Here is a 12,631-nt window from a genome sequence, read left to right as displayed (position 1 = left end):
AAAAAAAAAAAAAAAAATATATATATATATATATACACACACACACACACATATAAAATAAAATACCACACTCACCCAAGAGGAACTGCTTAAGAGATAAAACCACTTATATTATTTTCTATCTAAAACAACAAATTAGATATGTCAATTAACATACCTATACAAAACACAATTTAACCAAAAAGAAATCTCCAGATAGTGAAATTCACTATGCTGCAATATAATATATCCTCAAAGGAGCAGGAAACTTTTATGATGTAAAAAAAAATACAGGAACCCTAAGTATGACATTTGTTTAATCATGTAATTAAAAAGAATACTCATTTCCTGGGGAAGACTCAAATCTTAAAGATTTGGTGTATTGGTTCACTACTTTGCTTTTTATATATAACAATGCACTTCAGAAATGAGCAGTACAGTACTATGCAATGATTTTCATTGGTGGCTCTGCAAAATATGCCAGTTACAAAACTAAAATCTGAAATCTAATTCTAATGCACAGTTTAATCACCCGTGCCAATTTTGTAACAAAGCACCATTTAAATATCACAGTTTCTGAAATAAGCCATTGACCTTTCTACGGAGCAGAATTCAATAGACAACAAATAAGAGGGTAGAGTGCCTGATTAAGGTTCAGGTCCCATGGGGGATACACCCTGGTAAGAAACTACAGATATTTACTTCATGGGTTGCAAACTGGTCTTTGACTTCTTCAACATCATCAGAAATATCATCCTGCTCCTGGAAAGTGTCCTCGGCAGAAAGCAACCAGGTCAGCACTTCCTCCAGTGCTATCTGATAGCTGTCCAGATCCGTGTCAACCTCAGTGACAGTGCTGGGGGTTTCAGCTCGGGGGCTCTCACGCTCCTCCTCGGGCGCTGTGCTCTATAAAAACAAAGCCAAGAAAAACACACACATCATGAAAGCAAGAGGTGTTCAGCAAACTCACACTCACTGTACGGCGAACCCAAAGTAGACACTACTCTGTCTTAGGCACTAATCCAATCCTCAGGAGCCAAATGGGCACTGTCATGAATGAGTCATAAGCACTGAATAAGTGCACTAGGGTAGCAAAGAGTATAAAAGCAGCATGCACTCATGAGTTCTGTACTCAAGAAGATTCTAATATAGTTAGGACAGAGAAATAACCCACATGAATCACTTCTGAACAGAAATACAAAGCAGTTATTAGCAAAGTTGCAAATGCCATGGTCCCAACAAGGCATGATATTTGAGTTCAACGAAGGCTAAAACTGGCAGGAAAAGGTTCATAGAGAAGCTGGAGCATGTTAAGCCTTTAAGAATGGATGTAATTTAAAGAAAAAGAAAAGATGAGAACTCTGCTTTGACCCTTAGGTAAATTGCTTTTGCTGAAGTGCATTTTAGCATTACATTTTAGACACTAAAAGACAGTCACACAGGCTGTTGTGCTGATTGTATCTTTTTTAGGCAGTTGTCCTCTGGTTTATTTGATGGCCTTTTAGAGCTCATGGAATACATTTCTTTCAACTTCTTTCTAAACAACTGAGTATTCTCTTATACACATTAAGAGCTCATAACCAAGCGGACTCTCCCTAGTTCTTTTGTTACTTTTCAGAGCGAGACTTCTTTAAGACTTGCCTACATTCTGTCTTTAGTTTATCAACTCTCATGCATAATTTTTAAGTAGAATATTTCAAACATACAGAAATGTATGGAGAACAATATAAAAAATGCTCAAGTATTTAACAGCTACCATTTGTTAACATTCCCTTTAACTTGAACTTGCTATTTGCCCCATGACTCAACTGAAAAGGTTTTTGCCAATGTCACCAATATCCTTTCCATTGCCAAACAGACCTTTCCAGCATCATCTTCAGGATGACCATATAATTAAGCAAGAAACTAGAGTATTTTTTTATGGTAACTTTGTCTAAGCCAGAACTGTTCCAAGCAAGCCCAGAGAGCTGGTCACCCACGCTCCTTGCTTTAGCCCTTGATATCATTCCTCAGGGCTGAACAAACTCAGCTTCTGGAAGCTTCTTTCTCTGTTTCTGTGATACTGCCCTGGCTTCCTGCTGGTTCAGTAGCAGCTGCTCACCCATAAGTAATGAATCTCCTCAAAATTAAGTCCTTGGCTCTTTTTTTCTTTTTTCTGTATGCTTTATCTGAGTCATCTCATCGACTCCCCTTGGATTTAAAGAACCATCTAGAACCACCTAGGAGTCTGGATTTCAAACTCTTATAACCCACTATCTTCACATCCCCACTTCAGTGCCTCCTCAGCATATTAAACCATGTCCATATTCAAACCCTTCATTTTCTTCCAGAGCTTGTTCCTCCTCAGGCTTCTCCATCTCAGTAGATGGCCCCTCCCTGCAACAAATTCCTCCAGCCACAAACCTGGGAGCCAGTCTCTCTCTCTCTCCTTCACCTTCCACATTTAATAGGTACGCAATTCTGACCTTCCTTCAACACTTACCTCAAAGCCACCCAGACCTCTCCATTTCCACGACCACCTACATCCATCTTCTGGACTGGAATACGTGCTAACAAATGCCTTTACTTTCCTGTTTTCCCCCAGCCAACCCTCTCACCTCCACATTTCACAGTCCATTTCTCATGCAGCAGCCAGAATGATCTTCTGAAAATGTAATCCCATCTAAGACATCCCTGCTGAAAATCTTTCACTGGCTTTCCCAATGCTCTTAAGATATAATTTAAAATTCTTAACACAGTTTACAAAAATACTGTGATAGCAAGAAACTGAGAGAGACAGAAGGAGAGAGAGAGACTTGTATTTCAATAGATTAATCAAAAAAGACTTCTCTGAAAAGGCTCTATTTAAACTGAGGAAAAATGTGCAGCCTGCCATATAATGGTGGGTAGAGAAGCATTTAACAGAGAGGAGCCTGCATGTACAAGAATCTTGGGGAAAAAGAGGGAAAAGTTTACTCTAACTTCAGAGCAAAGTAACAGAGGTAGACCACGTCTTGTAAATTACAGAAGAAAATGAGGTCTTTAATTAGTATGAAGGCTGGAACAGAATGAAAACACACTCAAAAGACATTTTGGAGAAAGGCTTAAAGAATCCAGGAAAGTGAATATATGAGTTAAGAAATGAACCAATGAGCACCGAGTTGAAACAGTGGATAATTAAAAGACAGATGGTGCCAAAGACAGAGAAAGAAAAATGAGTTAAATTATGGACCAAAAATCCTAAAACTGTAGAGCTAAAATAACCCCTGGAGATCATTTAGCTCCAAATCTCTTTACTACAATGAGGAGAGCTAAGAAGCAGGAAAGTAAGTGACCAAAGGTCATTGAGCTAGACACCAGCATCCATGAGGTCCAGAAGGAAGGCACTATCTAAACACAAATCTTCAGAAGGTATTAATTGAAACACATGAGAAAACTTTCAACTGACAGTTATTTTAAGAGAAATGCAGGAATTAGTCACTGACCACCAGCGTATGTTTGTAGAAAGAACAGAGCAGAAGTCTGGCTATTAGGCGAGTAGCGGATGGCAGGCTATGTCACAGAGAAGATGATTAAAACTTGATCACATTTTACTTTTCAATTAATGTAATTCAGCCTCTAAGGCACTAATGAAAGCCTGCAAATGAAGAGGTTAGTGTTAACACACTTGCTCTTAATCAAATAGCAAATTTTTTCTGAAGTTCTTATCATGCCACCCTGAGCCCAAACAGAAGTGATTATTTTATCTGCACATCATGAAAAGTAAATGAAATCCCCTTTCCTTTTTAAGAGAGAAGGCCCTTAACTATAAGAACTAAAATATCTCCACTTTCTAACAAAATGCAATAAGGAAATGAATCTAAAACCCAGAAACAAACCCAGATCATCTGAGGCAACTAAAAAGGTACATCATTAATGCAGAATAACCACACTTTTAGGGGCAAATCTTCCTAGCATTTTTTTTATAATTATAGGAAATTAGGAGTTTTCCTCAGCATCACTTGATATTCACTACAAAAGAGAGCCCTGGGTTCACAATCAGGCCTCATTTCTCACTCCTTTCTCCTCAATACATTTTTTTCTTTTTCTATAAATCACACTATTTTTGAAATGAGGGAAATAAAAGGATTCCTATATATTACCCAAAGAAAATTTAAAATAATAAGTAAATTCTCTGACTCTCAGAAGAAGGAAAAAAAAGATGCTATGTCGATCCAAGACTAGTATCATAATATGGGAATTAAATAATATTTTTTAAGAAATCTGTTAAATGAGAATGCCAAAACAACTCAAGAGGAAAAATGGTAATAGTGAGAACTGTTACTTGTTGAGTGCTTATTAATGTCATTTTAGATACTTTGAATTCATTATCTTTATGAAGTGGGTGGTTACAGCCACATTTTGCAGACAAAACTGTGATTGAGAGTTTAAGGAACAACACAAAACAAGAAGCAACAGGATGAATTTAAGATCAGAGCCCAAGCTTTCCTTCTCTCTAAAATGTATTTCTTATAATTTTGAAATCTATGTGTATGTCTTGGTTGGTTGGCCATTAGAATGTTGAACCAAGTGACTTCTAAGTTTTCATCTAACTCTTAATATTCTCTGATCTTATGAATTATGAGGACTAGTTTTAACAGAATGAGATTAAATATGAATTGATTCAAACACGATAACTAAGGAAGAAAAGAAATTATGATTTTATTCATCTCTTTAAAAATTCATATATATCCTGACGAATGAAATCATTGTAATCCCTTCATGAAAAGCTCACCAAGTAGTTTACCATACATTACTCCTCCTAAAGGAAAGGGAAAATAAGACTTATGTTTTGATAGCCCTTGTGAGAATATAATGAAAAAAAATATTTTTTCAATGGCAAAAAAAGAAAGACAATTAGTACTTGGGAAAAAAAAAAAAAAAAGCTAGGCTGATACGAGAAAAACCCATCTTTAGCACATGATAGAAATAAAAGCTGGCAACTAGATGATGCAAAAACATAGATTTTCAGCATATAATACAGCAGTGTGATCAACAGTCCAGTTCTGCTGTGTGGAATAAGGTATTTTACTTCTTAATAACTCCATTGAGTCATGGTTTTCCACTACATGCATGTGACAGAATGGTAACTTCTAAACTGAACTTCTTATGCAAATGTAAGCTGAGAAACCAACATGTTCTCAGTCAAGGAAAAAACCCTCTGAAAGTGTTTTTATCTAGTACCTACAAGAAAACAAACATGGTGAGCCAAACACCTTAATAAAATGTTACCTGTGCCTGTATATTAATTGCTTCTTCTTCACATTCTTTCTTATATTTCCTGGGGAGTGTCTCAACCTCACGGATGGCATCTATGGAGACTTGCTGAGGTAGCACCTCAAACAAAGATGTTAAATACATAATTATGGATTTCTTGTCAGGAAGCTGAACGGCAACATCTAAAAGTGGAAGAACATAAGAACCAGCTTAAATTAGGTGTCCAAAATATGTGAACTGCTCAATATTAGATATAAAAAAACTCTCCTTAGTACCCATAAACAATACCTAATATATATAATCTTTGCAATACCACAGCTCAGTAAATTGCCACTTCATTATATATAAGACAAAGGGAAAAGGGATTACTTATTTCTGTTCAGTTTCTCATTTTCTTAAGTCTTCCCTAAAAGCCTCCCCAAAATGGTCAAAGATAAGCTATCATATGTTACTGTTTAAGATAAAGATGTAGACTTTATTCATATGATGAAAATAAGTCTAGAATTTAGTCCTGCAACATTTACAACTAAAGTCCTTACATCACATGCAAGAAGCTCACATAAAAACGCATTTTAATGGGCCTAACCAAATATTAAATTTATCTAATAATTAGGTTTTCTTAAAAGTTTAAGTCTTACTTTAATTCAGATTAACTATTATCCAGTGCTGTAGTTAAATTTCTACCTAAAGGATCTTACAAATTGCTAAGTACAAAAGTACTGTCAGTAATAAAATGACTTGCACCTATAATCCAAAAAGGAAAAGGTTCTTCAAGGCTAATAATTCACTTTAAAAAGGAAAAAGAACACTGCTTTTGAAGAATGCAAAACTGTAAAGCAAAATCACATTTGAAATTAAACACTGAACAATACCTTCAGGATCTAACAGCTTTTCAATTCCCAAATAAGTTTGAGCCTTGCTGAAGGCATGTTCAAGTCTCTCAATTGGTGACATTTTGACAACTTTATCCCAGCTGAAGAGATCAGGTCTGAAAACCATGCAAATAAAATGCAATAAAGATGGAATATGTGGAAATAAAATAGGCATTGTTATAATCTAATCAATTTTAGTTTTATTTTTATTTGTGAGGTTTTTTGACTTTATTTTTATATCCCAAAGCCTTGTCAAATATATACTTAAAATTAATTCACAAATATGAAAATAACAGATAATACATTTTAAGGATCTTGTATTGGCTAAATGTGACTGCTAATTTCTGTGGTAACCATTAAGACTAGAAGCAGTATACAATATTTCACAAAGAATAGAAGATGAAAAAGGGGAAAGAGAAATGAGCAGCTCACACTATGTGGTAAAAATGAACCTAAATATATAAATTATCACAATGAAGGTTAATGAACTAAATTCTTCAATTAAAAGATCAAGATTAGCAGAACAGAAAATCCAGCTCTAATCTGTTCTCTGGATATTCCTAAAACAAAAGCCTTGGAAGAGTTTCCCTCCAATCTTCCCCTTCCACGCTACTATTGTCTAGTACTGTATTTCATTTCTATCTTGATATTCATTTAATCCCACAAATTGGACATTATTGTTGCTTTGACTTATCCAAAAGTTGATCATTTTCTTTATTTTGTGTCTGTTCTTGCATGTTAGAGCCACCCACCTTCTAAGATGCTCTTCACATATTTCCCTGCCTGAATTCATCTCCCATTACTGCCCCACTCAGGTCACTGCAGCCAGTGGCCTCTCCTATGCAGTGACCTCTCCTATGCCTCCTCCACTCTCGTCTGATTATTTTCCTTCAGTGTGCGTACTACTTCTATGTACTATACAACTTTGTTATTGTTTGTCTCCCTCTGTTGCAACATACGCTCCAATAGAACTAAGATTTTTGCCTGTTTCGTTCTCTGCTGTATACCCTGTGTCTAGCACATAAAAGGCACCCCACGCATATTTGTCGAATCAATTAATTAATAAATGGAAAAGCATATTGGCTAAAATTCTAGTTTCTTGATAAAATCCCATCTAGAAAGTTGGGCAACCTCCTTAAACTAGCAAAGGAGGAGTGGGTGAATACTAGCAGGGAGGGATTCTTTAACCTCATAAAACGCATACCAAAAAAGCTACAAAAAAAAAAAATCATTCTATGGTAAAACACTAAAAGCACTCCTTTTGTTATCAACAACAAAACATTCTACCCACTATCACCAATTCAAATCAACATTGCATTGAAGAACAAGGCACAATAGGAACAAAAAATAAAATAGAAGAAATAAAAGGATCATAATTCTAGGACATTCTAACCCCTCCTCCCCCAAAAAACCTACGATGTCCAGAGACAAATTTACTAAAATTTGTAAGAACTGATTAAGTTTCCTGATATAAGATTTAGAAAAGTCTATTGCACTTTTATATACCAGCATAAAACACAGAGGAAATGAAACTTGAGAAAAGTAATCATTTACAACAGCAATAAAACATAAAAAATTTAGCCTTTGGCATTTAAAACCCTGATCCATGTAGAATGAATGAATGAATGAATGAACGAATGAATGAATGAATTTATTTTAGTGTGGTGAAGATTCAACACATTTATTTCCGTATGTGTAATCAATTGTCCATACCATCTATTAATCTGCAATATCAGCTCAAGCGTAAATCAGATTTTCCTATGTAATGGAGCAATTTCCGAGTTCTTAAATTTATTAGGTTGTACCATCTGAAAATACCATTCTTATATAGCAAAAACACTCACGTATTGGCAATTTCATATGGTCTGGCTTATATTGGCATGTGCATTGACAGTACTGCATAGTCTTAATTAATATAGCTTCATAGTTAGTTTTGGTTTCTTTTTGGAAAGTATTTCAGCCTGGTTCTTCTTCAGAAGTCTACTTACTGGCTATTCTTGGGCCTTATCTTTTACATAATTAGAATCTGTTCACAAGTTTCATTAAAGATAATTTGGCTGTTTTTAATTGGGAGTGCACTGAATTTAGAGTTTTACTCTTGGTATGAGAAGAAAAGCTAACAGGATTTTTTGTATACATTACCACTTAGTGCTGAATGAGTGGGATTGAACTATGTGAGTTATTTCATATTTTTTAAACTCATAAATATGCAGGAGAAACTATGGACCTTGCATGGTGGCATTTAAGTCCTAAGGAAATAAAGACTTGAAGGGCAGTTTTCTTCCATGATATTTCTTTTCTTAAGGTTATGGTAGAGCATGTGCAGAAAGGAGAGCCATGAGACTGAAAAAGGGGCTTCATGAGTAGCGGTAGCAGCAAAGGGACAGAGAGGAGACACGAATTTGTAAAGCCCACTTCCAGGTAGAGTAATGTCTCACTTATGTCGGTGGAGGACAGCATTAAAGGCGAGTCCATCTGTCCAGCTGGTGGTGAAGTTGAGGACATTGACTTGGCTATAGGGCCTGGTGGTCTGACGCACCCAGCTCAGCAGGATCTTCTCGCTGTTCGTCTGCTGCAGGTCTGACATGACATCCTTCATGACATCTTTCACCTATGTAAGAGAAACCAGTCCTGTCTATAACTAACACAGTTATTTACTTCAATGAAGTCCTTCAAAAAGCCATATTACACTAATTAACCATTATGGATTTGGTAAATGGCATTCATTTTACTTCAGATTTTTCTGTAGATAATGGAACAATAAATTTTAACAGTGATTATTTTGGGGGACTAGAATTTGAAGTGATTTTTACCTCACTTTTATATATTACCATATTTTCTATATCTTAAACTATACTTGTACTATGTTTGGTTACAATGAACATAACTTTCAGAGTCATAGAAAGTCACATTTTAACACTATGTGTTTACAAAGACCTTTTCAATTAAAAAAAATTTATTTTCTACAAAAAAATAAGAATGGTAGGTACTTTTTTTCCTATGCCAGGAAAAAAGGGCATTTTGTCACCTCTTCCATTCAAAATTGTAATGAATTATGTTCCCTAAAATTAATATGCTGAAGTTTTAACCCTTAGTACTTCAGAGAGGGGCTCTATTTGGAAATGAGGTCACTGCAGATGTCACTAGTGAGAATGAGGTGACTGGTGTCCTTACAAAAAGAAAAAAATTGATACAGGCACACAGGGAGAACATCATGTGAATACTGGAGCTATGTATCACAAGCCAAGGAACCGCAAAGATTGCAGACAAACCACCAGAATTTGGCGGCAAGGCCTGGAGCAGAGTGTCCCTCAAAGCCCTTGGGAGAAACCAACCCTGCTGATGCCTTGATCTTGGACTTCCAGCCTCCAGAAATGGGAGACAACAAATTTCTGGTGTTCAAGCCAAGCAGCTTGTGGTACTTGGTTACGGCAGCCCTAAGAAACCAAAAGACAAACAATACATTTTCCATTTCTGTCAAAAAGTGGTCGGAAATGTCCCCACCTGCCAGTGCAAAATGATGCTCCAAAGTAATCCCAAAGTCAGTTTGTGATTTCCATCCACAATGTCAGTTCCTCCTATATTTACTAATTCCACCTATTAACTCTTTATAAAAAAAAAAAAAAAAAAAAAACTTTTAAGACAATTTCTTCACAGAACTCCAGGGTTTTTTAAGCACATTTGGACAGCAGTGTAAGTGAGAGATAAGAGAAATTTCACTGTAGAGAATCAGGTAAACCTAAATCTCAAAAATGTATTATTTATATCACAGGTCAATATAGCCATCGGAAAAAAGCACATGACTGTTCCTTCACTCACAGAAAAGGTTCAATATCTCCCATAACAAAAAATGTCTGCAAGAATCAGGGGATGCCAATGCATCAAGCAGCTGGCAAGTTTCACAATAAATAATGCTGATGGCAGCACAGACCCCCAAAACTCACATGACAAGCTTACATTGTTCTGATGTAAAACCTGCAGCACTCTGTTGACGTTATTTAAGGCATGTACCCTTGTGGAACCACGCTCCTTTGGCTGGAAAACAAAACACAAAAGCAGGTAAAACTGATTGTCCCTCCATATGCCTGGCAAACACTAACATTGGGAGGTACGTAAAACAGCAGCTCAGTATGCAGGGCCCTCAGAGCCAGGAGCTCTGGCTGATGTCTCAGGTCACCGCCCTGGAGGCTGGTGTTTATAGTACGCAAATCCCTCAACTAACAACATCTTAAGATACCAGTTCCCTAACTTGCGTGCACATTGAAATCTCCTAGGCAGCTTCACAAAACAACAATGCCTGTGTCCAACCCTACCCCAGAAGACTGTGGCTGAATGGGTCTGGGGTGTGGTTTGGACTTGGGATTTTTATTTATTTATTTTCATTTTTATTTATTAATTTATTTTTGAGACCGAGTTTCGCTCTTGTTGCCCAGGCTGGGGTGCAATGGCGCGATCTTGGCTCACCACAGCCTCCACCTCCCAGGTTCAAGTGACTCTCCTGCCTCAACTTCCCAAGTAGCTGGGATTACAGGCATGCGCCACCACACCCAGCTAATTTTGTATTTTTTTTAGTAGAGCCTGGGTTTCTCCATGTTGGTCAGGCTGGTCTCGAACTCCCAACATCAGGTGATCTGCCCACCTCAGCCTCCCAAAGTGCTGGGATTACAGGCATAAGCCACCGCACTCAGCCCTGGACTTGGGATTTTTAAAAGATTGCCCCATAGTTCTAATGTGCAGACAAGTTTTGAAACCAGTGCACTATGAACAAAGCTTCCCTTCTCTCAATTGGTCTGGCTGCAGAAAGATTTTAGAGTTGTCTCCTCTTTTTTCTGCACAGACGTGAACAGAGCAAGGAGGATTCAGAGGCACTATCCCAGGCTCCAGGTGGCATTACAAGAGCCCTGGGAAGGCAGGGAATCCCCATCTGGGGAAAGATACCCTTCACAGCTTCTTTCTACTTCACTGGCCAGGGATCTTATCTGAGAGAGGGATCAGCCTGTCTAACAGTTGTCTACCCACCACCTGGAAGGCAAAAGGGAGAAAATGACACCCCAGACTTTGCAAGAAAGAAAGTCATCTTCAGGAGTGCATCTCTCTATATTGTGATGGTAATTCGATCTCTAGTGTTAACATTTGGACCCATACATGCATCCTCTTCATTGGCAGTTTTTTCTGCATGAGTATGGAGTAACTTACATTAAAATGATAGAGTTGTATTTAAAAAATAAACAAAATTTAATCGCAAAAATCTAAATTAAAAATAGATGTCAAGCTTTTAACAACATTTTTCCCCCCCCTTTTTTTTTTTTTTCTGGAGACAGTCTCGCTCTGTCGCCCAGACTAGAGTGCAGTGGCGCAATCTCGGCTCGCTGCAACTTCCGCCTCCTGGGTTCAGCAATTTTCCTGGCTCAGCCTTCTGAGTAGCTAGGACTACAGGCACACAACATCACGCCTGGCTAATTTTTTGTATTTTAGTAGAGACGGGGTTTCACTGTGTTGCCCAGGCTGGTCTCGAACTCCTGAGCTCAGGCAATCCACCCGCCTCAGCCTCCCTAAGTGCTGGGATTATAGGCATGAGCCACTGCACCTGGCCTTAATAACTACTTTTAAAAATATTTAACATTTAAATGTGTTTGTCTCTAGACTCTGGTGTTCAAAACATTGTGCCTATATAAATCCTATAAATCCATTCTTTTTTGTAATTCTCTCACCCTGGGCTATCTCCGAGCAATAAACATTTAAGGTAATTTTATCTTCAATAAAAACAGAGCCCTCAGAAGAGCCAAAATGTTGCTCTAATTCACTAAACCATTTTGTTAAAAATGTTTCCAATTTCAGCCTTTACTTTTGAATGTAAAGTAAAATGGACACTTTCACTTTAATGGGTACCCACAGTGGGTCATCAAGTATCAGTAATGACAGGAGACTCCATAGTTTATAAAGGTGACTTGCTCACCAATGATGTTCCTGTGAGGCCTTCTAGAAGATCCAGTAGCTTCCTTCCATCTTTGAGGTCTGTGAACATATCATTGATGGGTGGTTTCCCACTCTGTAAAAGAAAAAAATAAACAAATAAATAAAATATGGGGTATGACAACAGCAGAAACTTTATATATACCTGGCAAATAAATGAGTGGCTTCATTTTTTGTTCAATTAAAATGTTCCGGATAATATGCAGACTATCCAAATTTGTCTTTTATAGAAAGAACAAGTACAAATACAGAACATTTTGAAATCTCATAAATAATATTTTAAGCTGAAATAAACTGCATTTTTCCTAGGTCTTTGGAGATGGTGGCTCATGTCTGTAATTCCAGCGCTTGGGAAACCGAGACAAGCTCAAAAGTTCGAGATCAGCCTGGCCAACATGGTAAAACCTTGTCTCTGGCAAAAATACAAAAATTAGTCAGGCATGGTGATGCGCCCCTGTAATCCCAGCTACTTGGGAGGTAGAGGCAGGAGAATTGCTTGAACCTGGGAAGTGGAGGTTGCAGTGAACCGAGATCATGCCACTGTACTCCAGCCTAGGCAACAGAGCAAGACT

The 12,631-nt window shown here is 37.4% G+C and overlaps 1 protein-coding gene across 8 annotated transcripts in view; it reads right to left on the bottom strand.

Moving 5' to 3' along the window:
* LOC108295491 (utrophin) overlaps positions 1-12,631 on the bottom strand; it is a 308,974-nt gene that overhangs the window by 149,233 nt on the left and 147,110 nt on the right. For 5 of the 8 annotated variants that reach the window (XM_017517718.2, XM_017517719.2, XM_017517715.2 and 2 more), the window contains 7 exons: positions 12,043-12,135; positions 10,044-10,121; positions 9,591-9,683; positions 8,525-8,697; positions 6,087-6,202; positions 5,230-5,396; positions 682-885 (listed from right to left, as the gene is read on the bottom strand). In XM_017517718.2, coding sequence (XP_017373207.1) covers positions 682-885; positions 5,230-5,396; positions 6,087-6,202; positions 8,525-8,697; positions 9,591-9,683; positions 10,044-10,121; positions 12,043-12,135 — 924 coding nt within the window. The remainder of the gene's footprint in view (positions 1-681; positions 886-5,229; positions 5,397-6,086; positions 6,203-8,524; positions 8,698-9,590; positions 9,684-10,043; positions 10,122-12,042; positions 12,136-12,631) is intronic. The other 3 variants (XM_017517721.2, XM_017517722.2, XM_017517717.2) reach the window with 1 other exon arrangement.

Source organism: Cebus imitator, unplaced genomic scaffold (genome assembly GCF_001604975.1).
Source record: "Cebus imitator isolate Cc_AM_T3 unplaced genomic scaffold, Cebus_imitator-1.0 Scaffold642, whole genome shotgun sequence".
In the NCBI taxonomy this organism is placed as follows: Eukaryota; Metazoa; Chordata; class Mammalia; order Primates; family Cebidae; genus Cebus; species Cebus imitator.
Note: the sequence above shows the minus strand (reverse complement) of the source record. Positions and strands in the feature narration are given on the sequence as shown.